At 40.7% G+C, this 16,064-nt stretch overlaps 2 protein-coding genes across 2 annotated transcripts; both read right to left on the bottom strand.

Moving 5' to 3' along the window:
• Nucleotides 1-3,650: 3,650 nt before the first annotated feature.
• On the bottom strand, nucleotides 3,651-9,465 carry LOC128715342 (uncharacterized). Its single transcript, XM_053810225.1, has 6 exons — nucleotides 8,656-9,465; nucleotides 8,440-8,604; nucleotides 4,137-4,289; nucleotides 3,950-4,054; nucleotides 3,778-3,867; nucleotides 3,651-3,701 (listed from the first exon to the last, which is right to left on the bottom strand). Exons 1-6 carry the CDS (start codon nucleotides 9,463-9,465, stop codon nucleotides 3,651-3,653), a joined length of 1,374 nt encoding a protein of 457 aa, XP_053666200.1.
• Nucleotides 9,466-11,314: 1,849 nt separating this feature from the next.
• On the bottom strand, nucleotides 11,315-14,820 carry LOC128713444 (pyruvate dehydrogenase phosphatase regulatory subunit, mitochondrial). Its single transcript, XM_053808304.1, has 8 exons — nucleotides 14,294-14,820; nucleotides 13,546-14,227; nucleotides 13,393-13,486; nucleotides 12,644-13,199; nucleotides 12,236-12,443; nucleotides 11,892-12,161; nucleotides 11,618-11,818; nucleotides 11,315-11,554 (listed from the first exon to the last, which is right to left on the bottom strand). Exons 1-8 carry the CDS (start codon nucleotides 14,818-14,820, stop codon nucleotides 11,315-11,317), a joined length of 2,778 nt encoding a protein of 925 aa, XP_053664279.1.
• Between the last annotated feature and the right edge of the window lie 1,244 nt (nucleotides 14,821-16,064).

The following is a 16,064-nucleotide window of genomic DNA, read 5'->3' as shown; positions in this document are numbered from 1 at the left end:
CGCAATCTTTTACGCCTTATTGATTATAAGTGCCAGCCCTCCGGACGAATATTTTATTTTTTTCTGATAGTTTAAGTGCCATCGAAGTGCTGAAGTCCGAGAAGGCAACAGCCTTTATTGGTTGTTCTTATTGGTTCTTGTTGGTTGGTTGTTTAAAGTTCTTAACAAAGAACTCAGACTATTTTGTGAAAGAAATACGGAAAGTCTTTAGCTCGTAGTTTGAAAAATCATTTTGTATTTCACTTGTTTGGTTGCCTTCTCAATGCGGTATACTAGGGAATGGAAAAGCAGACCAATTGGCCAAAAGAGGCGCTTCGGAAGGTGCTCTTTGTGGTTAACTCATCCTACCTCACTAACACCTTTGTGACCCAAAGTCACTCTGCATGGCACGTTGGTAAAGTATGTATGACACGGCTGAATTCGGGAGGATTTTGTATTCCATCACTCCTTGCGATTCTTTGAATCCTTGGTTCTCTGGTGATCGAGCTTTCATTCGAATGATGTCTAGACTTAGGTTCTAACAATTTCGCATTGGGCGCACATCTCCATCGTATAGGACAGATCGACTACAAGGTATGTAGGTACGATATCGGATTGCACGATGTGGATCATCTTTTACGCTCCAGCATGGAATACGAGGCTGCAAGACCCTTCTCTTTCGACGCAGTTTGAAGTATAGGAAGATCCCTTGATATCCTAATTCGGGACCTGTTGGGGGGCTCGGATGTAATCTACCTCGATGTGGTTTTGGAATTTTACCGTACTAATGGTTTGTCTGTGTGACCCCGTCGACCACGAATAAGTTTGATGTTTGTAAGTTGTGGGTACGATAAAGCAAGTCGACGGCTGCAGAACTGTCAGAGTGATTTGGCAAAATATGGCCGAAGAAGTAAAAATGGCAGAAGAAAGGTGACACAGCCAAAATGACGATCTAGATCCTCGCAAAAAGAGCCACTCTATTGAAAGACGGTATATTAAGCAGCAACACGGTCGAGTACACCCGGAATAAGATGACCTTTCACTATTTGTAGAAGGAAATGTCTTCAAACGAATGTGAAATAAAGTTTTAAGTTTTAAAGATTAAGTTTCCTTTAGTTATAAGCAGTACGGCCTGGCCGTATATATAAGTTACCGCATCGTATACGATCGTATAGCATTATGTTAGCTTTAAGTATTTTATCGATGTATTAGTTCTAGCTAGGTGTAAGATGCGTGTCATTTATAATAATACTTTAGTCGACAAGCAACCAACAGAGTGTGCAGACTCGACAACTTATATACATATACATTGTTGTTGTTTCCCTATTGATTGATTCTACAATCGTATGTTTAATGGTTTGACTATCTATGGCTTGAATACTCGCATAGGATGATGAATTAAAAACACCCATAGTTATAGTAATTTAAATAAATGCGATAAAATCATCCACTACTCTCTACCGTACTATATATTTACTCCATGCGTTATGATTAATGTAATTGACCATGACAATGTTTGACTTGATCTAGGAAGAATTTTTTCCCTCTCCTAACAAACCGAAACATTTAGTATAGGATTACATGTGGATAGTGTAACATGGGTCCACTTGTCCTTAAAATAGTGCAATACTGCGCGTTACCGTATATACCTATCGAACTGTCGTCTTGCAAAAGCAAATATCGATTTACGCTTACAGTAACTCGAACAACAGTAACAGTCGCTTCTGGTGTGCTGGTGTTTCTATCAGGAGTACCACCATTGTTGGCATTAATCTACGATCTAAATGCTTTGGACGTCACGAAATGGATATCACTGTTGGAGCTATTGCTGGAGTGGTTTTGTGCTCTCCTGGCATATGCCGTTTTTTTGCATCATCGAGCGCAAATAACGAATTTACTGAACGAAACAATCAACATCAGTGAAAGAATTTTATTGAAAAATGAAGCTCATTCGAACTTCTCGCGAACTGTCGCAAGTCGTTGGCTAATCAAACTGGCAATAATCGTATTGTTTCATCTGCTGCTTGTCGCAAGCATAACCGATGCAATTCCTGAACAATGGTCAAACGATCCGTTGCACTCAGTGAGTTACAGATTTTCCTTGTTCTGTTCATCATTCATACTTTGCACGTTTGTTCGATCGCTGGAACTCTATATGCTATCTGTTGATCATATTAAGCGTAATTTGCACCAAAACCTGAACGACAGAATGAGGAAAATGAATCAACTCCATGATTATCACGGGATCATTAAAATGCTTCAAGCCGATGACGAATTGAATAGCTCAGTTGCTGCAACGATCAACCATCAGAATGCGGTCATAACGTTTGTGCTGTTTTATCACTTTTTTGGAACTGTTTCAGACGTTCGTATACTTAGATTTATCCCCAGAATAAAATACTTGCGTGTGTAATGCATTTAAAATAGAAAGTTGTAATTTAATTTGTTTGACAGAGTTACGAGCTGTTCGTGGGATTAAAGGCGGTACACGATGCAATACGTCGAAACCATGCACTGGATGGAACAACATTGCTTCTAGGCGGTTTGAGGTTGCTGCTTCGTAGTACCAATGTTTATTCGATGATTTATGGATTTAACAAATTTCATCAAACGGTAAGAAACCATGATATTGAAGGATAGTTTGTAAATTGAAATATTGCAGAGTGGCGTTTAGCTTACAGCTGAACAATTACACTGACTATTTATAGCAAATTCACACTGCCTTCAGTATCTGTCAGAGCATTCAGGTAGCAGACCACTCAGGGATCAACTATGGTAGATTGGTAATGTATTACTCTTCGAAGAATTCCACTACAGAAAAACAGTTTTTTTTTTATTTCAATGGGCCACATGTGATCCCTTTGAAGCATTTTTAAGATTAGTTTGACAATATTACAAGCCGTAAACATATTAACAGGAAGTTGACCGCACAGCACCACTACCATTTGAAAACACACAAAAAGTTGAAGAATTCTTTTTGATTTTTAATTGACATACCATTACAGCACGAAATAGTAACAATGCATATGATGGCGAAAATCTCATCGGTTGGCATCTCCAATGTGATATCATTGAATAATTCTCTTCTATTTAAGGTTAGTTGCTGTAATGAAATGGAAATTACTATAAAGTTAATAAAACGTACCTTTTAACAATTGTTTTGATTGTAAGGTAATCTCTCAATAAATGCTAATATTTTTGTGTGTTCCAGATATCGGGTTCAACTCTCGGTTTTATCGTTCTACTAATGCAGATAAAATTATCAGAGGAAGTGTGAAAGGGATTCGTTTGTGTTAAGCATAGTTCACATGCTGAAATAGTTGTGTAGAGCAAATGCTGACCCAGGACGTGTTCGTTTGGGCATAAAAGTCATTAAATTGTGTATAAGCTTAACAACGGAATACATGACACAATCAATGGCAGTGTGTGTTGGTTAAGCAACGCAAATACCCCGCGAATAAGTAAGTGTGAAAATAATTGATCTCACAAATGGCAGTTTATTGAAAACCAAGCTTAGTCAACAAATAGATGGAAAACACTAAAATTTTGATCGTGCATTGCGTTATTCAGAATGTCCTAAACACCGCCATGCATTGAAATCATTCAGGAAATATATTTCTTTGCATAATATTCTTGTACCTCAATGCATGAGTTGAGATATTTCGTATTGTTTACATCACTTGCATTAGCACGATTAAATACGAACAAGTCGAAGCAACAATCTGGAACAAGAAACATAACAAGGGAGATGCGTTAGACAAAAATATTACCTCATGCAGGGTTTACCGTCATGCTTACCGTCATAACGAGACTGCGGTCTACATCGAAGTAGCCATACAACATTGTCCCATCTCGAATTCTGTTCACAATTAAGGATATTGTTGTAACCTACGCATGATATATAAGTAGAATGCAATGTAAGCAGATGTGTTAGATGATTATTTTTGTTCCAACTACAGCAAACACCTACACATTTATCTAATTCCCTGGTGTCATACGTTGATATCATGTTTCGATCTTTACGATGCGTGGCTGAAGATAAACGCCCCAAAATTGCTACTGTTTCATCGTCAAGCTAAGAGAATATTATAGTATTATTATAGTATAGTTATAGTAATTATTAAATCGTTGCATCATATAAAAAATCACTAGCTTACTTTTCGGTTGAAATCCGCTGCTATATCAACGAGAAACATAATCTGTCCTGCACTGGTGATCGCTGACAACATTGGTAACAGCGTTTGACCGAGTTGGTTAATATTCATTGAATCGCTCGTTGTGCGTGACATTTGTCGATAGCAAAGAAACAGCTTGAGAAAATGAAGTTAAAATAATTTGGATGAACAATGTAGACTTGAAAATGGAAATAAACACTTAAGGAAAACAAAACTTTCACGTAAATCCGGGAAAGGGTTCAAATAATATCGCAACGATTGTAACTAATGAAACATACATACAATTTTTTTAAATATGGCATATGCGTGTTTCAAAGGAGAAATCGTCAACGTTTAAAGATCGAACTAAATCGTGCTAACTTCATGAAACGAAAAAAAATTAAGAAATTAGACATCAATTCCGTATTTTTTAATTTCCTAAACTGTTCTTCAAAATTTGGAATCAAATTTACGAGATTGTGATTTAAGATGATTTTAACTTACGTAATTTTATCGTTTGCTGTGTACGAACAGTGGAACAGAATAAAATTGCATGAAGAATAAAAAATGAATAAATGAAATAAAAAAAAATCTCCCCCACACAGATTTGCTAAACATGCTTGGCGATGTAAGTAAGGGAAATTAAAGAATAATTTATTTCAAAATGAAACTACAGTCATATCACTTGTAGCGAGTTTAAACCGTTCCAGTGTTTTTGTCGTTATAAGAGACATACAATTTGTGTGAACAGAGAATGATTCTGTTCCACAACTTAATAATGCTCCTTCAAAGTATAAATTTAATATTGTTTGTTTTTCATTTTATCAATTAATACAGTTATAAAAATATCTTTTGCTTCTTCTTGGCCCGCTCACAGTTGAGCACGTCGTGCTGACATGGTCACCAATCCGTTTTCAGCTAACTCGGTTCAGGGCCTCTCTCCTCCAAACCTGGCTGCACCAAATCTCACAATCGCCCAAGTCCTGCCGTGATGATTCCTCCTTCTTCAGATGGCCTTCCACAAATACCGCCAAAGATATGGGGTGTACATAGATGGGTGTGTAGCAACCATCGTTCGAGAATCATCCTCCATCAGCATATTTCAGGACTCGTACCCGTAGAGGACTACCGGACGTATCAGTATACGATATATGCAGCATTCCACAACTCCTCTACAGTCGCAAGATCGTCCTCGTCAACTGATACTCTGATCCCCTGATGATCCCCTATCACGGACAGAGCCTCCGGCAAGCTGGTACTTTATCTTCGTCGCATTAATCTTCAGTGCGGTGGTGGTGCGGAAGTTCATATATTTGTACCGTTAAGGTGTACATCGAAGTAGAATTTCCACTTGTCTATCACCTCTCGCTCGTCCGTAATGATGCACCTCTTCCCCCCACCCCTCTAGACGACAAATGACGATGTTGGGAGTGTACTCGCTCCGTGCCGCATTCAACATTTGCTTCCTCGAGTTTCCCCTGACTCGGTGTTGCTCGGTTTTCACAGTTAAATAGGTGTTGGATTAGCTATTCGTCCGAATCTTCAAATCAGCTCTCCTTTTCCTGGAAGAGTTATGTCTGCTGCGTTCTCAGTCGTGTATATTTCTCCACGTTCTGCCGAGACTCATGTTGGAGCATTCCAGCGGGCTGTATTGTTCTCGCACAGTGCTCGTCTCCAAGCTTCATCGAATTATTCCTCCACCAGGATACGTGGCTTACGGCCGATAGAACGCTTGGCTGCGCTAGCTTGTACCAGTATCCGCCTGTGATCGTTTAGGGACATCGCGTCGGTTGTATTGTCCTTGGGCAGCACTCCTCCTAACGGAACCCCAAAGTTGCTTGCCACTTTAGACAACTTCGGCCAATCCGAGTTAAGTCCGATTGGCTGTCCACGAAACTTGCTAGCGACAACATGTTTCTGGTGTGGAAATGATCTGCGGGTCACCATGTGGTTTGCACTAAGCGCGAGAACTAGCTGTGTGAGCGGTTTAACAGATCAAAGGCAGAGGACTTTGAACTCACGTTCGAATTTCGCGTTTCGGATCTGACGGTATCGGTGCACGAATTGAGTCCTTACCGCGGGTCGGGGGACTTTCAATGGTTGTAAATGAAAGACGGCACGAGTATGTATTAAGTGTTCATTTTCTCTGGGTCCTTTGCTCCGTCTTTGGACGGAGCCTAACTGCACTGTCCTACTATCCCGCGCTAGAATCTTCCGCGTGTGCTTGTAGCGCTTGGCCATGTGTTTTTCCTGACGCCTCATAAACAATTTTGAGTTCGGTATAATATTATGCATGTGCGCAAGACCTTAGCAGATATGTTACACTGGTGTAACTTTAAAATAACCAAAAAACGTTTGCGTTTGCTCTGTCTGAGAAGTGTCTTTCATTGATGAGAACGTGGTCAATCTGGGAATATGTCTGCTGTGGTGGTCTAACGTGTAGCTAAAGCGTGACACGTGCTGGAAGAAGGAGATGCGATTGCTCATGTGCTGGGAGGAGGCAAAGTTGGTAAGCCTTAAACCGTTGTCAATTGTCGGTTGATGGGTGCTGCAGCTTCCAATTGATGGTTTATATGACTCTTGCCGTCCGACCTCAGGAATAAAGTCCCGGATGACGATCTTCACATCGTGTTGTGGGCAGCGATCGTAAAGCTGAGTAAAGAAGAGTTCATTTTTTTCATCGGTGCTCCCTAGGTGCGGGTTGAGCACATTTATAATGATCAGGTTGAAGAATCTGCCACGATTCCTCAATTAGCACAACCGTTCGTAGATTGATAACGAACTGAGGGCTCTGCAATTCCACGTTCCGAGCTTCCAATCGTATTTCTCTTTCTTAGTGAGGGCGTAATCCGGTTGGTCTGATACGGTCCTTCTAGTAACTGACTGTTTGTTGTTTTCCAGTATTTATGGATTTGGCTTGCAAGGCCTATCCTCCAACTTCCAATCTCGGCGTAGATCCTACGATCACTGGCTGTTTAGAGTCCTGCAGCGAGCCAAAACGAGAGTAACCAGCAGAGTCCTTGGGGAAAGGACATCGCTCGGATCGTCGCTCTGCCGCTCAAGCATTGCTTATTAGTGGTTTGCTTGGGAACGAGATTGATTCTCTTGCCTTACCAACCAGAATTCCGCTGTACGCGCCTTCTCGTGTGCTTCGTCAGCTTTCATTCATTCATTCCGGTAAGAAGGACGCTATACGGTTCTAAAGATCTTTTAATCGCATCGGGCATATTTGATTTTTAATTTCCTCATCCTTTTCAACCTATTTATCCATATCAGCCATCCTCCCAAGGGATTTCCCGTGTACCCATATTTGAATGTTGAAAAATTTGGAAAAACAACTTAACCGATCTGTACGCCGTGGACGTAACGTGTTGGAGTAGGGAATGGAGAGCTTATCTTATCTTATCTCAGAGCTTATCCGTCTAGAGGCTTCAGATCCATCCCCATAACAGTGGTTTATTGCTACTACACTTAAAAAAGAACATATACCAACGTAGAACATGAAAATACACGCTATTAATTTATTCCAAATTAATTTAATTTTCGCTCTGGAAAATGATAAATAGTATTTATCTCATATTAGTGCATTATTTGTGTTGCTAACATAGGAGAAAGCTATAAGCGAAGCTTTTAAAACCTATAATTTAAAAGCATGTCTTCAGGAAATCGAGAATTATTTCTATATTTTGCTGCAATAACTATTTTCTTCTTATCATTCAGACATCTACAAGTTCTTTAGAGGATTAGACGATTAGAAGGTTCTTTAAAGGATTAACGATGTGCTTCGTTAGAGACTCTTCTATGCTAAAGTTTATAATTCTCAATCCCGAAGTGGTGGTCAACGCTTCAAGTACATTTACAATGGTTCTCAGCTGATAGCTACCTTAGAACATTCTACATCAGGAAAAAGTTCTATCAGTGCAGTGACTCCGAGCAAAAAAAAAATCATCAAAAAGTTTCACAAACAGACTCATTATATGAGTTGTTGCTCGTTTAAAGGGGTATTTATTGTAGCATTTAGATTTGCTCGGACAACATGTCCAGCATAAGGCAACATGGACACTGACAAGGAGGAAATGCCTTGTACTAATTATTAACTAATGAATTAATGGGAATGTGAAGAATCCGAATAAAATGTGTGTACAGTTTATGAGACAAATAAAATGTTGTTTTTAACTAACTTTTCACTCATTCACATCCATATACTTTAAGAAATTATTAACTGAAATTAAATGAAATTACAAAAAAGAAACAACAGAAACAAACAAATAGGACAAAAGACTATTTTCGTCATATGTTAACTTACCTGCATAGTGAGGAGTACAAAATGCATTCCAACAATACTAAGTAGGATTGGAGCATAAAACTGTACCACATCTACTGTATATTGACCAAGTGCATCGTACTGTAAGACTAGATGGCGCAAATAACTACGTTTATTTGGTTTACACGATAAACTCTTGTTGATTCTGTGCATGTACTGTGCTTGCACTACATTGGTGTCATGATTAACTCTTGTCATATCATCGCTGACGCAAATGCAACGGACGAAATAGTTCAGGGACACATTTAAGGTGCTTAATCTGCGGGCCAATGATGAAAAATTAATACCCATTTCGATTGACACCAGTAGGCAGACGGTGGCCGGAAGCATCGATGCCATCGATGAAATTAATTTGCCTACATGGTAATCCCCATCATCACCGTCCTGTTTTATGTGACTAAAGGGTCTGAGATTTAACCACAGGACCCCCAGGGACACCACTTCAAACACCTGCTTGGTGACGAGTCGAATGTACAGCTTCCAGGAATTATCGCGCCGTTGGTCGTTCCGATAATTTTGCTGACTGTGGTAGATAGTTTCGGAATTGCGATTAAGGCTCCGAATCAACGGTCGATTATTCCAGCGGTAAAGATAAATGCTAACGGTCACTAGCAGTGGTAATGCAAATCCACCGATCACTTCCATGCTGAAGGCACGCTTTGATTTAGCACAGTTCTGGTTGTGGCAATTGGACGATGCAATTACGCCATTTGTCAACGCCATTTCATCAGACCAATGCCAATAAGTGCCGAATCCGACGCATGATGATAGCAGTACGACCGTCATCGTAAAAAGCCTACAGGCAGCACCTTCGCTTGCAGCTGCGAAATTGAAAATTCTTCTCCATCGTGTCCCGACGATAAGAGGACGTCCCTCCCGGTTCCGGCAATCACGATTCGATGATGAAGCACGGTCGGCAAAAATAACTGCCTGTGCACCGAATAGAAATCGCAGCGCTGATACCACCAGGAAGGCGTTTGCCTTCCACCACCTGTGAGCCCATGCCATGTGGGCTCCAAGAGGATTCGTACTGGAACGGTAATTTGCATGCTTGTTGCTTTAACCCTGCCGGGACAGCTGTCCAGCTTTGACACCCCACTCGAGCCTTTGCGAGGGGTCCAATGATAAGGGGATTAGCTTGAATGTGTAAATTGAACGTTTAATTCATAATAGAGCCGTCAATCAAACCGTAGGTAGTATAGTACCTTACGTTTTGAGTTCGGGGATGGTAATTATAGCAAAAGCGGACACGTTAATGGAATGCGTTCAACAGTAAGGATACTGAGATACGAATTTCTGCTGTGACAATCGCCGAAGTGATTAGGGTAAAGCACTTTAACGTATTGTAAATGCAAATTATTAACTATGCTTTGGCTTTCGTATGAGGAATTGTTAATCACAGAAAGTGATTTGAATGACTCATTTGCTTCTTTCTTTGTTTAGAGTAAGTATACTTCTACAAAACTATCGCTTGCTATTTAGTGACTATCAGAAAGAATCGTTGAAATTGATTATAACACTCTTAAATATATGGCATATATTACATATACAGTTCTGTATAACGGGTGTCAAGCTACGTACCTTCTGGCTATCATTTGGAAGTTACAAGTCTGTTCAAGTTGGGGGTATTTTTAAGTTTGTTTGCTAATTTCCCCAGCCGACCACTGATCCGTCGGAAGGGACTGCTACGCTCGAACCGATTTGACTCGCTGCTGTTGTTTAGCGAGGCACTTAGCAACAATACCGTTGATGGTGCTTTGTAATTAATGCCGCTGAGCACACAGGACACGTGTAGACAGTTTCTATCTACCATAATACTGTAATGTTGAAAGGCCTACCGAATTCTTTTTTCTTTTACACTTTATCGATTAAATTATAACATATATTTTCTTTTCGATATTAGTACTGACAGCAGCTCAGTCCCCTCCTGGCCGATTCTCCTTCTGTATAAGCTTTGCCCACAAATATCACAGATTCCACTAACATCCACTGGCACATCTGTATAAGCATTGCCCACAAATATCACAGATTCCACTGACATCTTTAACTGGTATTCAGTTCAGTCCCAATCGTCCCGGTTTTCATTCCATTGCATCCCTGCAACTTCCTTGTCCGGAAACTTCCTGCTAAAGGGTACTTATTTGATAATATAAGGTAAGAGATAATTTGGATTTGTGAGTCCATATTCCAAGGCTATATTGAAGGAGAAGTAGGAAATTCCGTCCAAATGCTTCAATCAACGAAGAATTTTAAATGTTGAAAGAAATTTAACACTACATCGATTGTTTTAAAAGCAATCCGTAATTCTGGATGATCACCCATAGCTAAGTCCGAGCTAAGGAATCCTGAAACGATATTTAAACATATATGGGGTATGGAGATATACTTCTTCTTGGTATGTTTATGTATGCTAAATAATGTTGGTGTCAGGATCTCGAAGGTATTCAAATTGGGAGAGTGACGATTCGAAGGTTGGAAACATTTAATTGATCAGCCGTGCGCTACACTAAAAATATAATACCCTGTTTCCATTGTGCCTTTAATTCTTCCCGACCCCGTTATCTACGTCATCCCCCACATCTTAAAAAAATGCCACTAAAGCAGTCATACCTTTTTGAGTTTACTTTTAGAGGATCACATTACCGTTCAATTATATTGCCATTCTACAATAATGGAAGATAAAAAGCGAACTAGAAAATTATTATTCCAGAATACATATAAAATGGCATAAATAAATCCCTTTATTTGAACACTAGTAAATAACAATCAAGTGAAAAATTTACACAAAAATTAATGCACATTCGAACAAAGTAAAATGTTCAACAGTAAAACTTTTTCTAATTACTCTGCCAAATGGCTACTTATTGGGCCGATACGCCAAAAGATTCGACTCGTCCGTTTTGTCGCGCGTTGCCTTATACGCTTCGCGTTCTTGATCCGGATACTTGGTGGGTAAGTTGGGAGAGTGAAGGTTAGCTTTTGCAGGATAACGAATTCCGGCTATTTCCACCTCGTAATCTCCACTTAGCACATAGTCATTCGTTACTGGAAGCGCCCGTCCACTTGAGTGTAAGTTTTTAACGAATCCAAGGCAAATCTGTGGCATAAAAAAGCACATGAACATACAAAATATTTTCGTTACTAATTGCCCGCCTCGTACCTGTTTTTTGAAGGTGAATCCATAGGCCGTGGTGGTAGTTTGTCCACAATACAACCCATCGCGATATATTGGCTCACCGCCCCAGCTCCACAGATCGAGATCTGGATCGTGATCGTTGATTAGCAACTGTATGTACATCCGCTCCACACCTTTATCTCTCTGTTGGAGCAATGCTTCTTTTCCGATAAAATCTACTTTTTTCTATAAAGATACACAGAAGTTGGTATAAATGATGATTAAATGCTTTCTTCATGCACAATACTAATATACTCACATCGAACTTCACACGCCACATTCGACCACACTCCAACGGAGTAGTGAACGTGTCCAAATCCTGTCCCCAAAATGCAAAAAACTTTTCTACACGTAGCGTTCTCATGGCGTAGTAGCCACAGTGGCGTATTCCATACTTTTGACCTGCTTCCATTAGCTTGGTGTACACGTGTAACGCAAATTCGTTAGGTATGTACAACACGTAACCGAGCTCTCCGGTGTGCGTTAGGTTCAATGATCTAATTCCATTTGCAAGACCGACATCCAGTTCCTACGAATCGATAGGGTATAATTATCCTCGAATACGCTGTGTGTTTAGACAGTTAGAAAACTTCAATCACTCACCTTACAAGTGAAAAATGGAAAACTTTTCGGCGACAGGTCTGTATCCGTAAGCTCGGAAAGCATGATGCGTGTGAAAGGTCCCATGATACATATTGCGGTGTACATCGACGTAACATCCGACACACTGACCCGTCCTCCAGGTGGTAGATGTCGTTCAATCCATGCTTTGCATCGGGCTTGCTGTACCGTCGGTGCAATCATCATGTAGCTGAATGTGGAATAAATATCCCACACACATTTTATGAGTAATCAAGTAATGTAAAGCTCGCTTTAGATCAGTAAAGTTATAACTAAACGATTTCAATGCGTAAACAAATACATTTCAATAACACGTGTTATTCAAAGTATTACTCATAAAGTGGTTATTAAAATGTTTCAATGTTTAACAGATACATGTAGAATACATACTGGTTCTCTGATAATCGTGCTAACGAGCAATCGTTCTCATAACCTCCGTGACGGTTGTGCATACCAGTGTGAATTATGGATCCGACCGGTTGATCCACATCGTTCGAACAAAGATACTGTAGCAAATCGACCACTTCGTTTCCTTTGGACCATAGATCGATCTTTGTAAACGTGCTGTAATCACTCATTCCGATTCTTTCTCGGCAATTTTCGTACTCGCTCTGTACATGGTCGAACCAATGCGGTTTGCCAAAGCCGTTGGTCGTGGCAATACGAAATTTTGGACTACCCTTCTCATCGGTGGCATTTTTCTTATCAAACCACGCGGGTCGTTCGTAGCCCATCACTTGACTGAAGACAGCCCCGGCTTCTTTTAGTGCGGGGAAAATGGGCGACATGCGTAGATTACGTCCGGTGCGGAATTCATGAAACGGATAGTTGAGATCGTAATGTAATCCAGGCACCTCGCGGACACGATCACGAAGGAACTTTCGATTGTTATGCAAGCCCAAAAATCGGGAAATATCTAGTTCATGAAGGTCTACTGTCGAATAACCTAAAATCAAGAAGGGGTGTTGAATTTAGTTTGAGTTGAACAAAATGAACATGAATAACATGAAATACATAACAAAACTAATATCGTAAGTAAAATAAATTAAACTCAAGAGGCACAAATATCAGTACCAATAAGTGTAGAGCAATCTGTGAATGTAATAAACCTGCAGACACTTTACTCATACTCATATTACCTTGTGTTATTATATCCGCTATTGCACGGCCTACACCTCCAGCTGCAGACATTCCAACAGTTTTCATTCCAGCAGCAACCAGATAATTTTGTATCTGTGAACAATGAACAAATTAGAATGTGCACACGCTTTGAATCACCAATAAACACTTACCTCGGGAGCTTCCCCAATGATCCACTTACAATCCGGGGAAAACGCTTCTGGACAGTTGGAAAGTCTTTCCAGTGCCACATCTTTAAGCGATGGGCATCGACGCAGGAGCTCCTCTAACAACGGATGAAAATGATCCCAATCCGGTAAAAGTTTGCGTTCAGCTGTTGAAACAGGTATTTCCCCATCTTCATAGGCAGGTTTCGCCTTTGCTTCGAACCCACCGGCCAACAGGCAGCCGTCATTTTCACGGAAGTAAATGTGTCCGTCCAAATCCCGCACAACGGGAAATGTTTCACCGAGTTCGGGAATCGGTTTGGTATGAAGGTAATAATGTTCAGCCGCGTGCAATGGTACTTTAACGTACGGTTCCGACATTTGTCCCACTTGTCGCGCCCAGAACCCAGCACAATTCACGAAGTACACACATTCCACGGTGCCTTTAGAAGTTTCGACCGCTTTAATTCGACCATCTTTTTGTATAACTCTAGCAACTGAACAGTTTTCCGCAACCGTTAGACCCTTTTCTAGAGATTCTTGTACCAAACTGTGGCAGAAAGCATTAGGATTTCCAACACCGTCGTTGGGAATCCATAATCCTCCTACTACGTCACTAATGTCTATTAATGGGCATAGTTCTTTGCATTTTTCTGGTGTTACAATTTCACACTCTACATTCCAAGCCCTAAAATGAAAGAAACATAAAACTATTAAACAATGTTGCTAACCATTATTGGCTAATTCTACTTACACGCTTTGCGATTTCATACGTCGGAACATGGTCATGCGGTCGCGTGTACGAGCCAGGTTTAACGATCCCGTTTGTTTCCATCCTGTGGGAAGACCTTTGGCATGCAAATCCCGAATTAATTTCAGCGATGTTTGAGCAAGCAGCACTTGGGAATGGGTTGGTTTTAACTCGCCAAGTAAACCACTAAAATGCAGTGGATTGCCTTCGCCAATTCGTCCTCTTTCAATCAGAACTGTATGCTGGCCCCATCCTCTTTGTGCTAATTGATGCGCTACGGCAGCACCCATAATACCACCTCCACAAATGACAACCCGTGCATCTTTCGGTGGAGTGTTACTGAATTTCGAAGGTAAGCCATCTTCCCAACGGTCCGCACCGGCAATCGTTGAAAAGAGACAGTTCGTAAGTTTTGAAGATCCGGCAGGATTAAAATTCGCTATCTTTTCCACATGGTTGGTTTCGGATATTAGCTTTAGGCGATTAAAACCCCGAGATCGGCAACCGGCTGTTAATATAGATGATAACATTGATCATTTGTTTGCACTGTTTATGAAATCACAGAAAAAACTCGCAGCACCATAAATAAATACAGATTATTTTATTTTCTGTGTGCAAATTGGTCAACAGAACATATGTTCGTTGACAGGTTTCGGAAGCAACACCGATGCGTTTATAGCTACTGGTCGAAAACCGAACGTGTGCCGTGCCAAGACAGTCGATTTCTACCAGAAATTTGAATTGTACGTTGAATTTTTAAACAAGATTTCACCGATGAATAAAGGTCACAATGTACTACATAAATTTCAAGAACAGTAAATGAGTATTTTAAAATTATGCTGTTTTTCCGTTTTGAATTGAAATTGACATTGCTTACATTATCAAATTCATTTTATGCTTTAGAGGAGCACAGCTATTTGGGTGACTGGATCAGGTGGAGTCAAATATATCGGAGATTGGTACATTTCTTCGCAATCTACGCATAGAGAGCGCCTTTATGCTTCCCGTTTATATCTGCAACTGTTGGTGGACTTGGTTTGTCGTTGTGGGGATAAAATACTTAAGTAGGAGATCGTCCACTGGTCGGTGATGATGAATGATGTTTGACTGTTCCTCCAGCTAACTATTAACAAAAAATTAAAAAAAAAACGGTTTTTTCAAGCAGCCCTTTCTTTCCTCAAAGAGTCTTCTTTTTCTTCTTCTAGACTTGCTCAGGGCTGAGCACGTCGGATAGATATGGCCAGGTCGCTCCGCTTAGAGGGTAAATTCGGTCCAGGGCTGCATTCCTCCATCCACGGCTGCAACCAATTTCAGATATATTTTACTCCACCTGATTCAGTCACTGACGTCGCTGACAGGCACCTTTCTGGTAGGGCATGAGTTCGGCATCCTCATCACGTGCCCCAACTTTTATGTTTTCTTTCGCGCCAAATAGGACACCATACATGCACGAAAATGAAATACACGTGAACCGTTTACAACACACGTATTACAAAGTAATGCATTGTTTACCTAAAATTCGACACCTTACAACATTCGCAATCCCGCCTCTCAAAAGTTCATCACTGTCGCTTGTCCGAGCCGAAGTGTCTGGCCGCACGCGCCCGGGTCGCACTTACACCATCGACCGCTGTCTGTTACATGTCAACGGTGAGTTACCGTATCGGATCCACCGATGCGACATAGGGTGGTCCATAACACTAACCATCGTATCCTTCCGGCTTTGACTACCTTCAGGTTATCAGCTCTGCCAAATAACTCAGTTAGCTCGAGG

This window comes from Anopheles marshallii, chromosome 3, assembly GCF_943734725.1.
Source record: "Anopheles marshallii chromosome 3, idAnoMarsDA_429_01, whole genome shotgun sequence".
Lineage (NCBI taxonomy): Eukaryota > Metazoa > Arthropoda > Insecta > Diptera > Culicidae > Anopheles > Anopheles marshallii.
Note: the sequence above shows the minus strand (reverse complement) of the source record. Positions and strands in the feature narration are given on the sequence as shown.

Bases quoted from the DNA above. Each gene is read 5' to 3' on its own strand.
- LOC128715342 (XM_053810225.1), bottom strand. From the start codon at position 9,465: ATGGCATGGGCTCACAGGTGGTGGAAGGCAAACGCCTTCCTGGTGGTA. The intron at 4,290-8,439 runs GTAAGTTAACAT...CATTTTCTCAAG, and splicing joins TTGTACTCCTCACTATGCAG to CTGTTTCTTTGCTATCGACA. The intron at 4,055-4,136 runs GTAAGCTAGTGA...ATATTCTCTTAG, and splicing joins CAGCGGATTTCAACCGAAAA to CTTGACGATGAAACAGTAGC.
- LOC128713444 (XM_053808304.1), bottom strand. From the start codon at position 14,820: ATGTTATCATCTATATTAACAGCCGGTTGCCGATCTCGGGGTTTTAAT. The intron at 12,162-12,235 runs GTGAGTGATTGA...ATCGATTCGTAG, and splicing joins TTCCATTTTTCACTTGTAAG to GAACTGGATGTCGGTCTTGC. The intron at 11,555-11,617 runs GTACGAGGCGGG...TTTATGCCACAG, and splicing joins GATTCACCTTCAAAAAACAG to ATTTGCCTTGGATTCGTTAA.